Here is a 20,666-nt window from a genome sequence, read left to right on the forward strand (position 1 = left end):
GCCGAGCGCTGCCCCCAGCCCACGCCGCGGGCTTGGCCCCCCCGGGGGCCGGGATGACTCAGCTGCGGGGGCGGGAGGCGGCAGCGGGAACACGCTGGGGCCGAGGTGACAGCCCGGTGCGTGACGAGGATCCCGGGTGGGGGGACGCTGGAGCACCCTGCATGGCCCCCGGGGGCGGTGGGACCCCCGGTACACTCACAGTCGGCTCTTGCTTTGGGGTTTGTGAGCTGCTCCCCCAGCCCCGTGGGGCTGCGGGGGGGAGAGGGAGGCGGAGGCGGGGGAGGGGGTGGGGGATGTGAGGAAGATAAGCCATAAAATAAAGTTTTATTCCAAAATAACAAAAATAAATAATCTTACTGTACACATTACAAAGGAAGAGTTGCTAATGCTCTAAAAAGACACCACACAGTCCTAAGGGGGTTGGGGGACCCCGGGGCTGGGCACGGCTTGCGGAAAGTGGGGGGGGGGGGGGGGGGGGGGAAGGAGAGACCCCAAGGAGCCAGGGGGTCCGCACCACCCCAGCGCCCATTGGACGCCGCTTGCTTCGTGCTGGGAGGGGGGGTGCAGGTGTGTGACACCCCGGCGGCACAGGGGACCATGCACCGGCAGCGCACGCAGGTGATCGGGGGGGCGGGTTGCAATGGGGTTCAGGATGCTGCGAGAGTGTGTGAAGCTGCGGGGGTCCGTGCGGTGGGGCTGAGCTGCGGGGGGGGGGTGGGGTATTTACAGCCGAAACCCTGCACGCGAAGCTGCAGGGGGGAGGTCGCACATGTGCGCTGCGGGGGAGCGGGGTGTGCGGGGGCTGGTGCGGGGGCTGCGTGCGCCGGCACCGCGTGCCCGGCGTGGGTGGCGGCGCTGACGTGGGCACACGCGGTGCCTCCCGCAGCTCCCGCACCAGCGGTGAAGCGCGTGTCCCTGCGCGGTAACGGGGGTGGGGGAGGACGGTCAGCACGAGGGGTGAGCAGACCGAAGGGGGAGGGAGGGGAAGGAGGTGCCGGGCAGCCCCCTGTGGGCAGGAGGGTCCTGTACAGGCTCGGAGTCCACCGAGGGTTCCCCAGCCCTGGGCAGGGTCCAGAGTCCAGCGGGACGAGGGTATTGCTGCTGCGGGGGGGGGGGCACATCCCCACCGCGGCTGAGGTAACCAGAGCATCGGTGCCGGGGGGACGGGGAGCTGCGGCCAGGCCCTCACCTGCTCCCTGCTCCCGGAGCACCACCGGCACCCGTCCCCCAGCACGTTATTGCTTAGTTAATGGCGGTGGGGGGCTGCGGGGGCCTCACTGCCGGCTGGTCTCCCTGCTCCACTTGATGGTGCCACGGGGCGGTTCCGGGGGGGCCGGAGCACCCCGTTCTGCCAGCCCATCCTCGAACTCTGTGAAGAGAGGGGGGGATCCGCAGTCAGGGCACTGCTTCCATAGGCAGAAGGCAGCAGTATACCATCTGTCCCTCCCCCATATCTCACCTGGTCCCGGGGGCTTCCCCGGCAGGCAGGGGGCTGAGCCGCCCCAACCCGATCGTGGGAGACGAGCCGGGCAGCCGCAGCCCCTCGTCCATCAGCGTCTGCTGGAGGATGTGGCGGCTCCACAGCCCGTGGGGCGGGGACGCCCAGGGGCACGTCGGGAGCCACCCCGGGCGGTGGGGTCAAACCGGGGACAGCCCCCCCCCCACTGCGGAGAGAAAGGCGAGAGAGTCAGCGCCGAGAGGCGGGGGGGGCAGCCACCGCCTGCACACAGGCGCCCGGGAAAGGAAGAGACTCCCCCCTCACCCTGCAAGTGGCCATCGAGGCTCTCTCCGGAGAGGCTGGCTGCATCCTCCTCCAGGCTGGCTCGGAAGGTGGCCCCGGGGGGCTCCAGACCCCCTGGTAGTGGCAACAGCTCAGGGCGGCTCTGCTCTCCTACCTGCCAGGAGCACACGGGTGAGCACAGGGGCCCACGTGGGGACCCCACCCCCGGGTACCCACAGCCTGGCAGCCACCACCCCACGGCCCCTCACTGCCAGCCCAAGCTGGCATGGGCAGCCCTGGACACGCTGCTCTGTTCCACCCATGTGTGGGCGAGCGCTGGCCCCCGCTCGCAGGTGTGCACCCCCACACCCAGCACCCCCGGGTACAAACCCACCTCCTGCTTCAGCCGCTTGGCCACGGTGGCTCCGGTCTCCTCGGGGTGTGCCCTGCGTGGGGAGGGGAGGGTAGGGGCAGCGTCAGGCGTGGGGGCAGCCATGCAGGGCCTTGGCGACAGGCATAGCCGTGCCATGCCGCGGGCAGCGCCAGCCATGGCGGCAAGCGTGGGCGACTGCCCAGGCAGGGCGGTGCCGCGGGACGGTGTGGATCGGGGCTTTGGCACAGATGGAGCCGGGGGTGGCAAAAGGGGGGGGGCAGCCAGAGAGTGATGGGAAAAGGCAGTTGGGCTGTGGCACCAAGCAAGCAGGGGCTAAGGAAGAAGGGAGCAAGGGAAGGGGCACCCCCCAGTGCAACCCATTGGAGGGAAAGAGGAATTTGGGTCCCGTCTGCATCCATAAGTGCTGGGTTGTGGTGTAGCTCGAGGGATGATGGCCAGGCCCACCCAGCCTGTGGGGAGAGGGGTTTGCCAGGTGCAGGCTTACCTGGTGACCTTGAGTGAGGACAGGTAGGTGCTTTCCCGTGCAACCTGCCGTGAGAGCGAGAAGAGCTCGACCCGCCGCAGCAGCAGCGAGTTGTCCCGCAGGCAGAACTGGGCGGCTGCCTCGTTGATGATGAGCTGGGGGCAGAGATGATACGTGAGCGGGAAGGGGGCTGGCAGCACCCACGGGACCTCACAGCAAAGGCAGCATCTGCTCCAGGCATGCAGATGCCGCCTGGGTGGGAGTGCACCCCAGCTCCCACACCCTCTGTGATGGAGCCCCCACCCCAACCTCCTCCCTAGGACAAAGCCCAAGCCTCCTCCACCTCCAGAGTCACCCCAGCCCTTGCCCTCAACATGGACCCGGCCACACTGCCCACCTCATGTAGGGTGAGCTGCTTGCCCTCACGGCGCCGGGCCTCGCCGCGGCCGTAGATCGCGCTGTGCCGGCGGATCTCCTCCTCCTTGTGACGGTCACCATCCTCCAGCTGGAAGATGTGCCCCACGGACTTGGACAGTTTCTTATTGAGCTTCATCAGTGCCCGCAGCTCAGCCTCGCCGCCCCGGGGGCAGCTCTGCAGCAGCCTCTCCACGCTCTCCACCACTGTCCGCACCAGCTCTGGCTCCAGCACCTCCGTGCCCACTGGCTGCTCGCCACCGCTCCCTCCCGGGGAGAAGGGAGGACCCCCCGGCTCCTCGTCCCCACCACCCTCCGACTCAGGGGTGCTCCTCCCAGGCCACGGCGGGGCCGCAGATGGTGACAGCTTCTCCCCGGGCTCTGTGGGGCTGTGGGCCGGGGGTGTCCCAGCACCACTGCTCCCCTTGCCTGTGGCCTCACCGGGGCTGGTGTGCCCGTTGCTGAGCGCCTTGCGCCCGCCGGCCTCGGAGAGCTTGAAGAGGGGGATGCTGCTGACGGGGACAGCTGAGACAGGCTGGCTAAAGAGCCCCGGGTTGGAGGCCCACTCACGCAGGGCCTTCTGGAGGCGGCGGACGTGCAGGGGCTTGGTGGCCATGCCCACCAGCGCCATGATCTCCAGGAACTCCTCCTCGCCCGCCTCGCAGAGCTGCTGCACGTCGTCCCCCCCTTGCTGGATGAAAGTCTCGTAGTAGCCCAGCAGGTTGGCACGCTGCAGCACCCGGTACAGCTGCAGCTCCCCCAGCGTGCGGGGCAGGGCCATGGCGAGCCTACAGGACGGACAGGGTCACGACAGGGACAGACGGACAGACACGCACAACAAACCCTCTCCCCACCCTTTCGCCTAAGGATATGTGGTAGGGGGGCATTACCCCGGGGGAACGGAGTCCCCAAACCCCACAGGGCACCTAGGGCCACTCGTGCTCCCTGGGCTGGGACAAACCCTGTGGCCACAGCTCCCTCGGACATGGCACTAAAGCGACTAGAGCTTCCACTCTTCCCCACTCCGGCAGCCCCCCCGCGTGGGGCCGGCCCGCGTCCCGGTCTGCCCCAGCCCTCCCCATCCCCGACGGTGCCGGGTCAGTGATGTGCCGGTGTTCAGGTCCCGCCGGGGCCATCTACCACCGGGTCCTCCGCCCTGTTCGTTGCCCCCCGGTACCCCGGACCCATCCGGTGCCCCAGCCCCCCCCCCACCATGCCCTCCCACCGCCCAACAGTCACTCACTGCCGGTTGGAGCCGCCTCCGGCCGCTGCCCCCGCCCCGTGCGCGGCCGCCGTGCGCCCCGGGGGGGGGCGGCGGGGGCTCCGGGGACGGCGCTACGCGGCGGGACGGGGGTCGGGGGGTGCCGGGGCTCGGGGGTCCCGCGGCCGGGCCGGGCGCACTCGCTCCGTCGCTCCGCGCCGCTTCTGCGCGCCACCCACACGGGCGGTACCGTGAAATAGCAGCGGCCCCGGCTGCGCCGCGGCGTGGGAGGCCCCGGGGGCGGATCCCGCGGCTGCCGCCCCCGCCGAGCGCAGCGGGAGGCGATGGGGGGGGGGGCGACACAGCGGCGGAGGCGGCAGCACCGGCCCCCCCCGGCGGGAGGGAGCGGGTACCGGCATGGCTGAACCGGGGGTCCCGCAGCTCGTGCAGCCGCTGTCGCAGTGGGCAGCAGGGAACCGGGTCGACGTCCTGGGCGGGGGTCGCTGGAGACTCTGGAAATCCGCGGAGTGAGGCGGTACCGGGAGGAACGGACGCGGGTCGGGGGTCCTGTCACCGGACCCCGCTTAAAGCCGGTGCTGGCGGGGGCACCCAGCACCCCGGGCCAGAGCACCATGGTCGTTCCCGCAGGACCTTCGCGGTACCTGAGAGTGCAGCCCCCGCCGCCGGCCCGGTTTCCGCGGGCTGCTCTCGCAGCATCTCCCGTTCCTGTAGCAACCGGCAAAGCGCAGAGATGCTCCCGGGCACCGCTGTCTTCGTTTCCCTGGCTCTGCCCGGGAAAACCCCACCCTACACACTCCCCGGGTGCCGGAGCCCCCTTGCAGAGGGCTGGCACTCTCGTCTCAGCCCCGTAATCACCGGCAGACACGGGCTGCCATCGATAGGCTTCAGGGTGAACACCCCCACGGCGCGGAGCAGAGGAACGGAGACCCGAAGAACAAGATTTATTGGTGTGTGCGCTGAATCCCCCCCCCACAGCCCGCAGCGGGAGCACCGGCAGCAGCCCCACGGGAGGGTCACGGCCCCCGCCCCGTCTCCGGCCTTGCGTGGCACGGCGCTATTTATACCGAGCCGGGCGCCTGGCCAGGGTCCAGCCGCCTCCGCGCTGCTGCCCGGGGGGGCCGCGGTGGGGTCCGGGACACGTCCCGGAGCTGGCGGGGGCAGCCGGGACTCCCCCACGGGTGCAGTGCCCAACGCGGGGGTCTTGCTACGCCTTTCCCCCTCCCCCAACCCCCAACATGCCTCCCCCCTCCCACGCCCCCCGGGACTGGGCGTCCGGCGCGGCGGGGCCATTCCCAGGCCCGGTGCTGCCCCCGGCTGACGCACATCCTCCGCCCACGGCCCCGCCGCTTCCCGGCTCCACCGCCCACGGACCGTGGGGGCGGGGGGACCGCCCTAGCCCGCTCCTCGCCCACGGGCGCCCGGCGCTCCCGGTGTCCTGGCTCCCCCGAAGGAGCGGCCCCGCGGCGGCAGACACCCCCCTTCCCGGGGCTGTGGGAGCCCCGCAGCCCCCCGTGCCGGGGGAAGGGATGCGCCGTGCACCGGGAGAACCGGGGCTGCATGCCCGTGGGGTGCATGATCCCCCCCTGCATTCCCAGGGCTGTCCCGCGCTCCCCAGAGTCGCTCGTCCCCCATCCCGGTTCGGCGGTCCGGCTGCAGAAAGGTTCCTTGTCCCGGGCCCACGGCCGCCCCCATCCTGGCCGTGCCACCGCCCCAGCGGAGCTCCGGCACGGCGGGGGCGGGGGAGCGGGGCCGGGGCAGGGGGGAGCTGGGCCGGGGGAAGCCGGGTTGGACCGCCCCGAATCACGGGTCCGGGGGAGGGGGCTGAGGGGCGGGACCTGCCTGAGCCCATCTCTAAGCAACGCAAGGTCACTTGCTGATAGGAGGAGGCGCTTGTCAATCAGGCGGGAACAGCGAGGGTGTGGGAGTGGCTGACAGCCCGTGGCTGTGCTCTGATAGGCTGAGAGACCTGCCTGTCACCGCCGTTACTAGGGCGGGGCTCGCGGTATCCATGGGCTGGGCGTGGCTCTGTGTTGAGTGTCACTCTTTTCGGTCACTATGGTAACCAAGGGCGTGGTCATTGCTTGTTCCTGCCTGGGCTGCGCTGATTGGCTGCACGCCCTGTCAGTCAACGCTGCATCCTCGTAGGGGTGGGGCGATCGAGCCCTCAGCAGCCTCCGATTGGTCAGCTCAGCCGTCACTCAGCGAAGACTCCATCGCTCCTCCTCCCGGCGGCCGTTGCCAGGCGGGCGATGGCGCCGGAAGCGGAACTCGCCGGTGCTGCCGCGGCGGGAGGGATGAAAGCGGCTCCGGGGCGGCGGGGGCTGCTGGCGGTGCTGCTGCTGCTGCTGCCCCCGCCGCTCTGGGGTGCAGGTGGGGCGGGGATCGGGGCGGGACCGCGGTGTGGGTTGTGAGGGGAGGGAGGGGGACAGTGAGGTCGCTGCCGCCCCCCGCGTGGTTCGGGAACCGGAGCCGTGAAGGCACCGATCGGACCGAAGCGGAGTGGGATGAGAGCGGCGGTGCCGGGGTCTTCCCCGCCGCTGCCTCCGGGCTCTGACGCCGGCGGAGCTGCCCGGTGCCTGCCCAGAGACCCTTCGCCCTTTCCCCCCTCTGCCTCGTGGGTTCTTCCCCCTCCGGCACAATCCGTCCCTCGGCACCCACCGAACCACCCCTTGGGGAGGGTTCCCGGGACCCCCGAAACACGACCTGCCCTATCCCAGGAGCTCCGTTCTCGCGGGTGATGTCGAGGAGCTGGGGACCGGTGCTGGGACCCGGTGTCCGGGTCCGCTGGAGCGGCTGCGCCCTCCGTGGGGCTCCGGAGGGGGTTTCGTGCCTGAGGCCGCTCAAATTCAGTCTTCTCTGGGTGGGGATGGATCTAGAATGAGGAATTGCTCTGGGAAGAGGAGCAGGGGATGAGCCCGTGCTGCTCCTGACAGTCCCAGGAGTGGGATTGACCCATTAAAAAAAAAAATAACGGGGAGTATATTTGGGGGAAAAAGGAGCTTTCATCTTTTTCCATCCAGAGTGTGTTTAACTGTGGGAACTCAGGGGAGGGAAAGGCAGACCGTGTGTGTCTTGGTGGGTGAAACAGAGGGGAGCAGGAGCCTCATGGTTACTCCATGTTCCTGAGTCCCTTTGCTGTGCAGATGCCAAGGAGTCGGTCACCCAACTCCTCGAGGGCCACGTGTACCAACGTTCTGACACCCACCACTTCTGCTACACCAACACACGTGTCCCACAGTGGCACGAAATATGGACCAGGATGCAGGTGAGGGGCTGTGGCTGGTGCTTAGGGGGGGCTGGCTGAGTGCAGCCCCTCTGGAAGCTGCAGCCTCACCCCACTTTTCCCCTACCCCACTCAGATCCGGGTCAACAGCAGCCGGATGATCCGAGTGACCCAGGTGGACAGCGAGGAGAAACTTGAAGGTTTTGGCATTTGGGATTTCGTCTCCTCCTTGTTGAAAGAGAAACTGAACGACACCAGCATTGACGTGGATCTCTACAGCAACAAAACCTGCCTGAAAGTCGAGCTGCTGGAGGATGGCACCACGTACTGCGTCGTCCTCTTCCGACGTACGTCCCCTCTGGCAGGGGCTCCTGGGGAGGGAGGAGGGTCTGGCAGTGCCTCTCGAGGGGGCAACCTGGCCAGGGGAGCTCATGCTGGGCCTTCTCTCAAGCTGGATTCACTCTCTTTCCAGGCTTTGACCCTAAGCTGTTCCTGGTTTTCTTCCTGGGCCTGTTGTTGTTCTTCTGTGGGGACGTGTTGAGCAGGTGAGTCCCCAATGAGCTGAGGATGAGGAAGGTTGGGTGGGCAGTGCCTGGCTGGCTCCACAGGCTCCCAGGGGGTTGCTCCTGGCAGTATGTGAGCTGTAAAACCTGTGTGTGATCTCTGCAGGAGCCAACTCTTCTATTACTCTGCTGGGATTAGTTTTGGCTTGCTGGCCTCACTGCTCATCCTTGTCTACATGATGTCCAAGGTCATGCCCAAGGTGGGTATCAGGCTGGGGGTGAGAGGCCTCACAGCCTCCACACCTGAACAGTTGTTCTGGTGAAAGTTCTGGAGTTCTGTGGCCTTGGGGTGCTGGGGTCTGGCTTTTTGTGGAGCAAGGCTGTGGGGAGGTGGCCACGGCTGCCCTGCTGCTTGTCTGGAGTTTCCCATCTCTGCTCCTAGAGAAGTCCAGTTTACTTCCTGCTGGTGGGAGGCTGGTCCTTTTCCCTCTACCTGCTTCAGCTGATCTTCAAGAACCTCCGGGAGATCTGCAAGTCCCACTGGCAGTATGTCCTAGGTATGTGCCCTTCCTTCAGACTCATCTCTTCTCCCATCTCCACAACTTCTCCAGGAGATGCAATGTGCTGGTGGAAAGTGCTGCAGCTTCTTGCCTACCTCCTGCCCCTGAGGTGGGCTCCAGGTTGAGCCTGCTGGTTCCTACTCCATCCCTCTGCTCTCCCCCAGGCTACCTGCTGCTCGTCGGCTTCGTGAGCTTCGGTGTCTGCTACAGGTACGGCCCTCTGGAGAACGAGCGGAGCATCAACCTCCTCTCCTGGGCCCTGCAGCTCCTGGGGCTGTTGCTAATGTACTCAGGCATCCAGATCCATCCCTTTGCCTTGGCCTTGGTGGTCATTGCCATCTGCACCAAGAACCTGGACTACCCCTTGCAGTGGACCTTTGCTGCCTACAGGTGAGGGCTCTTCATTCCCAGCCCTTATGAGCTGCTGACTGTGCTGCACAACCCCAGGGTGTTGCCACTGGGGTTTGGGGCTGGGGTGGGTATACTGGGGGAAGTGTTTGCCTTTTTCTGTGGGGTTTGAAGCAGGAGAATGCTCTGCTGCTCCTCCTCCTGGCTGGGGTCCAGCAAGGAGCCAGAGGGGGATGCGTGTGCTGGGGGTCCTGCCTGAGCTGGGTGGGCAGTAACTGCTGCTGCTCCACTGGCAGGAGAATACAGAGTGCCAGGCAGAGGCCAAGCCCCCCACGCCTGCTGACAGAGGAGGAGTACAGGGTCCAGGGTGAGGTGGAGACACGCAAGGCCCTTGAGGAGCTCCGAGACTACTGCAGAAGCCCAGATTTCTCTGCCTGGACTGCAGTCTCCCGCATCCAGTCTCCCAAGAGGTAATGTCCCCTGGCAGTATGCTTGGGGTGGCTGACTCGCATCTCTTGTGTGCTTCTGAAAGCCTGGGGTTACTTTGTGCTCTCCAAATGGCTTTGGAGATAGGGAGAAGGAGGCACAGAAGGTCTGTGGCACGTGGAGCAGGGCGTGCCATGCAGGAAGGACAGATAACACCAGCTCCTGGCACTGAGGCTCTTCACCCCAGCTCCTCGTGAGCCAGCACCTCGTGGGTGCTGCCAGGCATGCCTGCACAACGTGCCACTTCATGGCTTCTTCTCAGGTTTGCCGACTTTGTGGGTGGCTCCTGTCATGTCACCCCCAGTGAGATCTCTGCCCACGATCAGGAGTATGGCCTGGGTGTCATCTTCCTTGAGGACCAGTTTGAGGAGGAGGAGGAGGAAGAGGAGGAGGAGAATGAGAATGAACTCTTGGACAGGAATCACAAGAGTTATTCCCTGATCTACAACCACCTGGATGCTCATGGAGGTGAGGGCAGAACCACAGCTGCTTCCTCACCGTGCTGATGCCTGCAGAGCACAACACTGCTGTAGCTGGGGGGACCTGGCACGTCTGCTCCCAGCACCCTGATCCCACCTGGAACTGGGCACTGTGAGCCTCCCAGCAGAGCCTGTGGGAGGACAAAGGGGGGCTGACACTCTCCTCTTCCTCAGGAAGCTCCTGCTAGGCCCAGTGTGAAGCTTCTGTCAGCACAGCCCTGGGTGTTGGTGTCACAGGGAGCTGGTCCCTGCTGGGGGTAGCAGGGCAGACACGATGTGGGAGGCTGGTCCTGCCTGAAAGTGGACAGGTTGCTCCTGGTGTGGGTGCTGGTGAGCTCCCCATGCCTCAGCTGTAAGGGCAGGGGCTTCTTCCCCAACCTGGGCCCTCACCTGGCTCCTGCAAACACCCAGAGCCCCTTCACTCAGCACCTGGGAGACCCTTCCCCACCCCATTGCCACTGGGATGCTGGCACTATGGCCCTGCCAGGAGCATCTGTGCTGCCAGGGTGGGGACAGAGGGAAAGGTCTTGTCTTGTGTGCAGATGCCTGAGAGGGTGACATGCAAGTGAGGAACTTTGGACCTGTCCCACTGGTACCTGCGTGCTCAGCAGCTGCCTGCTGTGTTGAGGGAGAGGACAGCTGATGACCTGCTCCTCCTCCTCCTGCTGTTACCAAAGATGACAGAGGGCTTCAGCTGGTTGGGTTGTGCCTCTGCCTGGGCTGGAATCCTATCCCATATAAATACCAAAAACCCCAGCACCTCTCTGGCAGAGTAAGGGTTGAGACAGCCCTTCCCTGTGCATCACACAGTTTGGGAAAAGGCACCTTGGAGCCCACCCTGGGCCCTTATCCCACTCCCCTGGCTGCTGTGTTGTGGCAGAGGCCTCCCTTGTCCTGTCCCATGGTCTGCTGGACTCTCCCTGTGCAGAGGAAGACTCTGGATGTGCTGCCTCCTCCCTGCCTGGCTGGCAGCTCAGTGAGAGCTCCCTTGAAGCTGGTGCCCCCACCCTTGCCCTGCTGTTACATAGGGCCTGTCCCCACCCTGCTGCTCCCCTGGCCAGCGTGGGCAGGGGATGGGGACAGCCCTGCCTATGTCCCTGCACCCTCTGCTGGGAGGGGGGCTCAGCCAGCTCAGCACCACTGGTCCTCAGCCTTTCTGAAGCACAAAGCTGGTGGGGATACCCCAATCTATGCAACTTTCTTAGCAGTAATGCTGCCCCATGGCTTCTCTGCTGCCTCTCCCTTCTTCCCTGTGCCACTGCTGGAGCTTTTGCAGTTGGTTTATTTCTGTCCCAGGTTTACTGCCCTGTGCTTTCCTCCCTGCTCTGCTGTGAGCAGCCTGTTACTGTGTGCCTCCAGCCCCTCTGTGTGGTTAACATCTGAATATATTTTTAATAAAGATGTATTTTACAGTTAAGGAGCCTCGTTTGTCCATGATGAAATGACCTCAGGGCTCATCCTCTGCTCTGCCCCGGGGAACTCACTCATCCCAGGATGCTCTGTGGGTGTCTGGGGGACACAACTCAGCCCCCTGGGTTCCCTGGGGCAGCCCCAGACCAAGCCAGGGCTGAGCATGGTGTTGGGGCTTTCCCCGGCTGCCCCAGGGCAGGTGCAGCACCGGGCACTCCCGACTCTCTCTGTACCTTGCCCTGGGTTCCCGCAGCCCTGGGAGGAAGCTCCTTTGTTTGCTTGGTTGCCGGTGACTTTCTCTGCTTGTTCCTGCTGGGAGCTGCCGGGGCAGGGAGGGGAGAGGGACAGCAGCAGCCGGGCTGGGACCCTGCGGGGCTGGTGGGCAGCCTGGGACTGCTTCTCGGCAACTAGTGAGCTTCGTGCCTCAGTTTCCCCGATTGCCACGGGGCGTGGTGCCCTGAGGGAGGTTCCTCCAGCCCCCCGCCCCACCGTGGGCCGGACCGGGCCAGCACTGGGCGCTGGTTTGGACTGGGAGTCACGGCCCCAGGCAGCCCCAGCTGAAGCCACTCCAAGAGCTGCTGCCCTGCAACCGGGAGGTGAGTGCGGACCCCTCTGCTCCGAGCTCCCAGCCCGAAGCACCGGAGACCTCCGTGTCCCGGGGCTGGCCAGGGGAACCCGGTCCCCACAGCGCACCCCTACCCCAGGGGACCTGCACCCCACGAGTGTGGGCGTGGGGAGCTCTGGGACCCGGCACCATAGTGAAGACTGGGGCGAGCCTGGGGCTGCCCTGGAGCTGCGGGGGGGGCTCTTGCTCTAGCTTTCATTCGAGCTCGCCCTGGGGTCCCGCACCCAGCATCACGGGGGTTTCTGTGCCGGTGCCCTGCGAGGGGGGAGGCTGCAGGGACCCGCGGGAGGCTTTGCCATCCTCTCTGGAGACGGCTGCCAGCGGGGCAGCTCCTGATGGAGTCATCTCCATCACCTCACTTGCTCCATCCTGACCCACCTCCTCGCTCGTGAACTTTCCCCGGGCACTGATAAGTGGGGACGGGTTTTACAGCCCGTGCTGGGGGTGAAGGTCACCCGGCAAGGACAGGTGAGACATGGGTGATGCGAGGGGGGTATGTGTGTGATTTTCTCCTGTGGGAGCCCTGGGGTGCTGCTGGCCGCAGGGCTGAGGTCTCCCGGCCCCGGGTCTGTCCCTTTCCTCCCGGCTCCCCGCTGCCGGGAAGGAGGGAGGAAGCGGAGGTTGAATTAGTCCCTGCCCCAAGAATAGGATCCAGGTGTCCGCGTTTCCTGGCCGGGCCCCGGCTTCCCCCGCAGCGGTGGGCAGGACCCCAGCGTCCTGCCCCTCCTACTGAGCCCCCATCCCCACCGTGGGGTCCTGAGTGCCAGGGTGCCCCGGGAAGGAGCCCTCGGAACGGGTGGTGGTTTGTCCCCTGCCCCCGAGGGCTGTCAGCACAGCGCAGTGTATGTGGGAGCCGGAGGGCATCAGGGAGCAGCCAAAGGCCTCGTCCTGCCCCGCGCAGCCGGGGGTCCCGGCCTTGGCTGGGTCCGTGCCCCTCGTGCCGGGCACCCTGCATTCCCTTCTCGGTCCCGAAGGGCAGGGGACAGCCGAGAGACTCGGGGATGTTGAGGAGCAGGGGGTGTTTGGGGAAGGGGCTGCCTGCTCCTGGGCTGCAGCCCCTCCTACGCTCTGCCGCAGCTGCCCCGGAGCCCCCCGGCCATGGAAGCCACCACCTCGCTGCTGGACGCCGCGGCCGTCGGGGACCTGGTGCTGTTGGACCCGCTCAACGAGGACTCCCTGCTCCGCACCCTCCAGGAGCGCTTCAAGCGCGGAGACATCTACGTGGGCAGCGGGCCGGGGGCGCGGGGGTCGGGGTGGGCAGCGAGAGAGGGCGGGGGTCCGGGATGGGGAGCAGGGACCAGACTCCGAGGTGGGGAGCCCCGGCTCAGGGCTGGGTCCCTCACCCACACCGTCCCTCCCGCCCGCAGACCTACATCGGGAGCGTGGTGATCTCGGTGAACCCGTACCGCTCCCTGCCCATCTACACCCCCGAGACAGTGCAGGAGTACCGCAACTGCAGCTTCTTCGCGGTGAAGCCCCACATGTGAGCACGGGGAGCTCAGCAGCTCCCCCAAGGCCCCCCAGTCCCTGCATCCTGCCAAGATCTTCACCCATGGGCAAGCCCGAGGCTTCAGGGTCTGGGGGAGTCCCTTCGGGACAGCCTCACAGTCCAAGTGGGGACCCTTAGTCTTGCCTGAAGCTCCCCTCCAGCCTCCTTGTAACTCCCCCTCACCTCCAGCTACGCCATTGCCGATGATGCTTACCGCTCACTGCGGGACCAGGACCGGGACCAGTGCATCCTCATCACTGGCGAGAGCGGGGCTGGCAAGACAGGTAGAGCTGGCACTGCCACAGGGCACTCACCGGGCTGCGAGGGGGTGATGGGACAGGGGGGCACGGCCCCAGCACCCACCGCCCCGGCCCCTCCCTCACAGAAGCCAGCAAGCTGGTGATGTCTTATGTGGCGGCTGTGTGCAGCGAGGGAGAGGAGGTGGACAAGGTGAAGGAGCAGCTTCTTCAGTCCAACCCTGTGCTGGAGGGTAAGCACACTGCACTCTGCACCCCGTACCCATCCTGGGGCTTGGCACCGATACCCCCCAGATCACACCATAACCCCATCCTTCCCCCACAGCCTTTGGAAACGCCAAGACCATCCGCAATGACAATTCCTCCCGATTTGTGAGTGGCCATGGAGCCAGGGTGGTGGAGCCATGGGGATTAGGGTCAGACACTGCAGACCCTGATGGGGCCGGAGGCATCACAGGGGTCAGGGACACTGGGAGTGGAACTGCTGTCCCCTGTGGGGTCCCTCTGCCCTGACCCCAGCCCCATCCCTCAGGGCAAATACATGGACCTGGAATTTGACTTCAGGGGGCAGCCCCTGGGAGGAGTCATCAGCAACTGTGAGTATCGATCACACATCCTGGGGGTCTCACCTTACATTCCCCCCCTGATGCTGACCCCTGCCCACAGATCTGCTGGAGAAATCCCGGATTGTCCGGCATGTGAAGGGCGAGAGGAACTTCCACATCTTCTACCAGCTCCTGGCAGGGGGCTCGCCGCAGCTTCTCCGTAGGTCCAGCCCCCAGCACAGGGGGTTGGGGAGGCTGGAGGCCTGGGTGGCCATGGCTGAACCCCCTCCTCACCCCCAGAGCAGCTGAAGCTCCACCAGGACTGCCGGCACTACAGCTACCTGAACCGGGAGAGCTCTGGCCTGCCCGGTGTGGACGACGCAGCCAACTTCCATGCCATGCAGGTACCCCCGTGACACTCCTGCCGTCACCACCACAACACCCCAGGGAGGTCCCTGTCCCCCTGAGCCACCTGTTGGTCCCCAGGATGCCATGAGGATCATTGGCTTCTCGCCCGCCGAGGTGACAGCGCTGCTGCAGGTGACGGCCGTGGTGCTCAAGCTGGGCAACGTGAAGCTGAACGGCAGCTTCCAGGCCAGTGGGATGGAAGCCTGCAGCATTGCCGACCCACAGGGTAGGGATGGGGATGGGGATGGGGATGGGGATGGGGACAGGGTGGGCTGGCATCCCCCTCGGCCCCCAGCTCAGCCTTGTCACTGCTTCCTCCCCATGCAGAGCTGCAGGAGATCTGTGAGTTGATCGGGCTGGACCCCAGCGTGCTGGAGAAGGCTCTGTGCTCCCGCACTGTGAAGGCACGGAATGAGATGGTGCTCACCCCCCTCAGCGTCCCCCAGGTGAGCAGGACTATCCCCTGAAGTGGGGCTGGTGCCCGACAGCCCCCTAGGAGCCAGAACAAGCCCCTTGCCCTTCTCCCCAGGGCTACCACAGTCGGGATGCACTGGCCAAGAACATCTACAGCCGCCTCTTTGACTGGCTGGTGGGACGGATCAACACCAGCATCCAGGTGAGAGCCCAGGGAACAGGCAACAGACCCCCACCCCACACAGGGCCAAGACACTGCTCAGCACCTCACTGTGCCCCCAGGTGAACCCAGGCAAGCAGAGGAAGGTGATGGGTGTCCTGGACATTTATGGCTTTGAGATCTTCCAGGTGAGCGCAGGGCCCGCCTGGTCCCATCCTGTTGCTGGGGGGAATAGGGGCAGTGGGCAGGATGTTGGGCAGAACTGCATGATCTGCCACGAAGGACCCTTCTCTTGCAGGACAACAGCTTTGAGCAGTTCATCATCAACTACTGCAATGAGAAGCTGCAGCAGATCTTCATCCTGATGACCCTGAAGGAGGAGCAGGAGGAATATGTTCGAGAGGTACCCCTGGCCAGTGCTGATCGGGCTGGATGCAGCCCCTCTGCCTGTGCCAGAGCACAGCCCCAAGGAGCCCTGGCCCCCCAGGGATGGGGAAGTGCTGGAGCCAGCTCTGCAGCACATCCCTCCGTCACCCCGCTCCCTGCCAGGAGCAGATTCAATAGCAGGAAGGCAGGGAGGGATTCGGGATCCACGTCCCCACGTCCGGACGTCCGGTTCCTGCCCCACATCAGCTGGGGGGTGTCTGTGGGGCAGGGTCTGTGCACCGTGTGCCCAGGGGTCTCTGTTTGATCCTTCTTTGCTCTCAGGGTATCAAGTGGACCCCAGTGGAGTTTTTTGACAACAGCATCATCTGCAACTTAATAGAGAACGTGAGTTGCACCCCAGTGCCCATCGCCCCCAGCATGAGCCAGGGCTGAGCAGAACCCAGAGCAGCCCCCGTTTGATGGGTGACACTGTTTGGGGTGACACTGTCCCTCATGGTGCAGAGCAAGGGTGGGATCCTGGCCATGCTGGATGAGGAGTGTCTGCGACCTGGCGTGGTCAATGAGGACACGTTCCTCACCAAGCTCAACCAGCTCTTTGCCAACCACAAGCACTATGAGAGCAGGGAGACCCAGAACACCCGGCACATCATGGATGCCAGCCTGCCACCACAGTGCTTCCGCATCCACCACTACGCTGGCAAGGTCTGACAGCAGCAGCACCCACCAGCACCCACAGCCAGGACCCCCAGTCCTCTTCCCAGCTCTGCATGGGAAACTGGGAATGCATGGGGCTGGGAATGGGGATGGAGACACGACCACCCCCACCCCCCCTCCATGCACCCCGCTGCGTGCTGACCCCACTCCCATGCCCAGGTCACCTACAACGTGACAGGCTTCATTGAGAAGAACAATGACCTGCTCTTCCGAGACCTCTCCCAGGCCATGTGGGCTGCCCAGCACACGCTGCTGCACTCCCTCTTCCCCGAGGGGGACCCCCAAAAGGTGTCCCTCAAGCTGCCCCCGACCGCCGGCTTCCAGTTCAAGACCTCGGTGGCAACGCTGATGAAAAACCTCTACTCCAAGAACCCCAACTACATCAGGTACTGGCCCTGGGGGAGCCCCAGCCCTGGCTCTGGTGCCAGCGGGACCCCCAGCCCACTGCTGCCCTCTCCAGGTGCATCAAGCCCAACGAGACCAAATCAGCGATGCTGTTCACGCCGGAGCTGGTGCTGGCACAGGTGCGGTACCTGGGGCTGATGGAGAATGTGCGGGTGCGGCGGGCGGGCTACGCCTTCCGCCAGCTCTACGGCTCCTTCCTGGAACGCTACAAGATGCTGTGTCCCCGGACCTGGCCCCGCTGGGCTGGCAGTGAGAGGTACGGGGCTGGGCTAGCCCGTGGGGGCATCTGGTGGCCCAGGGGCTGCAGGGGTCTGACTGGCCTTACCTCCCACCGTGGTGCAGGGAGGGGGCTGAGCTGCTGCTGGCTGAGCTGCCGTACCCCCCCGAGGAGCTGGCCTTTGGCCACACCAAGATCTTCATCCGCTCACCACACACCGTGAGTCACGACATGAGGGAGCCAGGGGGACCCTGGTGTAGGGCAATTGGGGCACAGGGTCTGACCCAGAGCAGGTGCCAGACCCACAGGTCCCTGAACCTCGCTGGCAGCCCCAAGCCTGTCCTGGGGGCTCCTGGGTGATGCTGCAGCCCTCGGAGGTGGCTCCTGGCCAGGGAGCTGCCTCAATGTCCCCACTCAATGTCCCATCACTTGCCCTGGCTGTCCCCAGCTCTTCGACATGGAGAAGCGGCGCCAGGACCGTGTGAACCAGCTCGTCACCCTCATCCAGAAGATGTTCCGGGGCTGGCGGTGCCGGACTCAGTACCAGCTGATGCGCAAGAGCCAGATCCTCATCTCTGCCTGGTTCCGAGGCCATTCTGTGAGGAACGGAGGGTCCCTTACAGCCTGGACAGGGTGTTCAGGCTGTCCGAAGCCCCCCCAGCTTACACCACCCTCTCCCTCCACAGCAAAAGAACAAGTACAAGCAGATGAAGCGGTCGGCTCTGCTCATCCAGGCGTATGCACGTGGCTGGAAGGTGAGGGGTGGGCACCCTGGGGTGGGGGTGGGGGTGTCTTAGGTGGTCAATGAGGACACGTTCTTAGTCAGGGGGTGGGGGGTCTGCGTGCCCTGTGGTGGGACCAGACTCATCTCTCCTCCCCGTTTTCCATCTTTCTCTCCTGCCTCTCTCCCACCTCTCTTCTGCCTCCCTCCTGCCTCTCTCCCTCTGGCTTTATATCTGTGTTGGTCTCCCCTGCCTCGGGCTCCTGGGGTCTCACCCCCCCCCCCGCAGTCTCGCCGGCTCCTCCGGGAGCTGAAGTCCCAGCGCCAGCGCCACACGGCTGCCACCACCATCACAGCTTACTGGAGAGGGTATCAGGTAACGGGACCGTCCCCGCCACCGGGCGCATGCCGGTCCAATGCCACTGTCCTGCTGTCCGTACCGCTGTGTCCAGGGCTGTCTGTCTGTCTGCCCACCCTTGGCTCCTGCCCACCCTGTCGGGCTGGAGCAGCTGTCCTCTCCACTGGGGCCAAAAGGGGACTTGGGAGGGGGTCGCACATGTCTCGTGGGGGATGGCAATGTGGGGGTGGTGAGTCCCATGTCCCTGCCACCACTGCCACTGACAGTTGTCCCCCACAGGTCCGACGGGCGTACAGGAGATATTTCCGTTCTGGGGCCGGCACCCGCTTGGCCAACTTCATCTACCGGCAGCTGGTGAGTGGGGCTGGGGGAACGGGGACACGGCACCTTCCCAGCCCCCCCACCCTCCCGGGCTCGATCAGGGACCCTCCTGAGCCCCCCTCACTGTGTTGTCACCCACAGGTGCAGAAGTTCCTGGTGGGACTGGAGAGGAACCTTCCATCGCTGTCGGTGATGGACAAGACCTGGCCCCCCCCCACCCTACAAATTCCTGACTAACGCCAACCAGGAGCTGAGGGACATCTTCTACCGATGGAAGGTGGGAGTAGGTGGATGGGGGAGGGGGGGGCTCCTGTTGGGACTTTGCATCCCTCCATGCCTGCCCTGTCCGGGGGTCTTCAGTGGCACCGAAACTCCCCCCTCCCTGGGCAGTGCAAGAAGTACCGGGAGCAGCTGACACCTCAGCGCAGGGCCCTGCTGCAGACCAAGCTCTGTGCCAGCGAGCTCTTCAAGGACAAGAAGACACTCTACTCCAAAAGGTGCTGGAACAGGGGGGTGGCAGGGGGGGTGGCAGGGGTTTATCTGTGGGCAAAGCAGGGGGGGCAGTGCTGTCTGACAGCCTCTGTCCCCAGCCTGCAGCAGCCCTTCCAGGGTGAGTACCTGGGGCTGACGAAGAACCCCAAGTACCAGAAGCTCCACGCTGTGGCCAAGGACAAGCTGGTGATGGCTGAAACCGTGAGGAAGGTGAACAGAGGCAATGGCAAGGTGAGCCCTGTCCACGTCCCTCTCCCCTCCACAACAGGAGGTTGGGGGGGCAGCACTGACCCCCTCCCCACCCACAGACAGTCCCACGCCTGCTGCTGCTGACCACTGAGCACCTGATCCTGGCAGACCCCAAGGCTGCTCAGCCCAAGACGGTGCTCAGCCTGAGCAACATCCAGAGGGTCTCTGTCACACGCTTCTCTGATGGCTTCCTGGCCCTGCACCTCAAGGAGGTACCAGGGAGGGGGTTCCTGGGGGCTTGGGGGGTCCTGGGTGGAGCTGACCCCTTCCTCCTCCCCACAGACCTCCACAGGGGGGAACAAGGGCGACTTCTTGCTCATCAGCGACCACCTCATCGAGCTCCTCGCCCGCCTGCACCAGACCCTGATGGACACCATGGCCCAGGCGCTGCCCTTGAACATCACAGACCGGTACCGGGGCAAAAAAGGGCGGGATCACCTTGTGGGCGGGGTGGGGTGGGGTTCACAGGGTGGGGCACAGACAGAGGATCCTGATTGGCTGGGGCAGGCAGTTCACGAGGCAAAAAAGGGCGGGGCAAAAAAGGGCGGGATCACCTTGTGGGTGGGGTTCACAGGGTGGGGCACGGACGGAGGGTCCTGATTGGCTGGGGCAGGGAGTTCGGGGGGGGTGGGGTGTAAGGAAGCAGCTGACTGGGCAGGAGGTGGGGAGGGGCTGGGTGTGTCCTCACTCCATCTCCCCCACCTCCAGGTTCTCCACCCACTTCCAGAAGGGCGATGTGGCTGTCACAGTGGTGGAGTCACCCCAGGCGGGTGGCACCATCCCCATCTGCAAGAAGCGGGGCAGCAACAAGATGGAGGTCCTGGTGCACTGAAGGGACCCCCACAAGCCCCCATTCTGCCCTTCCCCCCCATGCCAGGTCCTTGCTCCACCCAGGAATCGCTGCAAACCCAATAAAGAGCTGCTCCAGTGTCATTCCCTGCGTGGTGTCCCAGTGGGTGCCCCCCCCATTACAGGCAAGGTGGGGGTCCCAGCCGTGCCAGACCCCAGGATGCTGGGTGGGGGAAGAGCCCTGCACACTGCAGGGATGGAGCCCCCCCGCCTCTGCTGCTGCCTGATTGCAGTCATAGCTCGGCTCAGCAGTGACTGGAAAGGCCCCAAATTGCCACCACTTTTCCCATTAGGCGGGGAAGCAGCAATTTCTGGGTGGCTGTGAGTGGCTGGCACGTGAGATGCCCAGCACCCATCTGCCTGTGCTGCCCATCCCCATCTCCCCCTGACCAGGGTTCCCCCCCCCCACTGTGTCCCAGCTGCACCCCAGTATCCACAGCCCCCTCAGGCTGGCACTGCAGCTCCTGGGCTGCTGCTCGAGCTGCATTCAGGGGGACAGGACTGCGGCAGAAAAAGAGCAGAGGGACAGGAGGTGCCAGCACCGCAGCCCAGGTCCCTCCATCCATGCTGCAGCCCCCAGGAGCCAGGGTCCCTGCACAGCTTCCCCCCCACCCACTGCCTTTTCTCTCCTGTGCATATCAAGCTCTCAGCGAGGGTTTTTGTTGTTTTTTTTTTCCTGTCCCCACACGTCAGCCGCGTTACCTTCGGGAGCTGACAACTCCTCATCACATCAGCATCGGCACCAGCTCCCAGGTGGGCCCCGGAGCAGCGGCACGGTTTGTCGTGCACGGGGGGCACGTGTGGGCTCGCATGCCAGGGCTCTTGGGCAGCGG

At 65.1% G+C, this 20,666-nt stretch overlaps 3 protein-coding genes across 5 annotated transcripts; 2 read left to right on the plus strand and 1 right to left on the minus strand.

Annotated features, from left to right (window-relative positions):
* Positions 1–305: 305 nt before the first annotated feature.
* Positions 306–4,245, minus strand: NAB2 (NGFI-A binding protein 2). Its single transcript, XM_030468234.1, is given in 10 exon segments — positions 306–1,369; positions 1,460–1,493; positions 1,496–1,533; positions 1,536–1,596; positions 1,598–1,663; positions 1,764–1,895; positions 2,115–2,166; positions 2,599–2,732; positions 2,975–3,779; positions 4,235–4,245. Coding segments are annotated over 9 exon segments (1,410 nt in total). The 5' UTR covers positions 3,773–3,779; positions 4,235–4,245; the 3' UTR covers positions 306–1,274.
* A 624-nt stretch (positions 4,246–4,869) lies between these two features.
* NEMP1 (nuclear envelope integral membrane protein 1) lies at positions 4,870–11,226 on the plus strand. 3 transcript variants are annotated; one of them, XM_030468221.1, is made up of 11 exons: positions 4,870–5,160; positions 7,357–7,478; positions 7,573–7,783; positions 7,909–7,981; positions 8,106–8,199; positions 8,382–8,496; positions 8,664–8,889; positions 9,144–9,317; positions 9,596–9,801; positions 9,987–10,142; positions 10,355–11,189. In XM_030468221.1, exons 1-10 carry the CDS (start codon positions 4,944–4,946, stop codon positions 9,998–10,000), a joined length of 1,452 nt encoding a protein of 483 aa, XP_030324081.1. In that variant the 5' UTR covers positions 4,870–4,943; the 3' UTR covers positions 10,001–10,142; positions 10,355–11,189. The 3 variants fall into 3 exon arrangements, with proteins under 3 accessions (XP_030324081.1, XP_030324082.1, XP_030324083.1); XM_030468222.1 differs by lacking the exon at positions 9,987–10,142; XM_030468223.1 differs by lacking the exons at positions 4,870–5,160; positions 9,987–10,142 and adding an exon at positions 6,494–6,583 and having other exon boundaries at positions 10,355–11,226.
* A 387-nt stretch (positions 11,227–11,613) lies between these two features.
* MYO1A (myosin IA) lies at positions 11,614–19,906 on the plus strand. Its single transcript, XM_030468219.1, is given in 30 exon segments — positions 11,614–11,818; positions 12,925–13,068; positions 13,215–13,330; positions 13,526–13,620; positions 13,722–13,826; positions 13,919–13,965; positions 14,126–14,189; positions 14,260–14,358; positions 14,439–14,542; positions 14,625–14,772; positions 14,874–14,992; positions 15,076–15,162; positions 15,243–15,308; positions 15,419–15,523; positions 15,829–15,891; positions 16,009–16,209; positions 16,381–16,607; positions 16,682–16,882; positions 16,969–17,062; positions 17,292–17,441; positions 17,530–17,598; positions 17,854–17,940; positions 18,202–18,276; positions 18,385–18,450; positions 18,452–18,520; positions 18,634–18,740; positions 18,834–18,966; positions 19,044–19,196; positions 19,267–19,394; positions 19,693–19,906. Coding segments are annotated over 29 exon segments (3,225 nt in total). The 5' UTR covers positions 11,614–11,818; positions 12,925–12,945; the 3' UTR covers positions 19,817–19,906.
* The last annotated feature ends 760 nt before the right edge of the window (positions 19,907–20,666 follow it).

Source organism: Calypte anna, chromosome 33 (assembly GCF_003957555.1).
Source record: "Calypte anna isolate BGI_N300 chromosome 33, bCalAnn1_v1.p, whole genome shotgun sequence".
Taxonomy (NCBI): domain Eukaryota; kingdom Metazoa; phylum Chordata; class Aves; order Apodiformes; family Trochilidae; genus Calypte; species Calypte anna.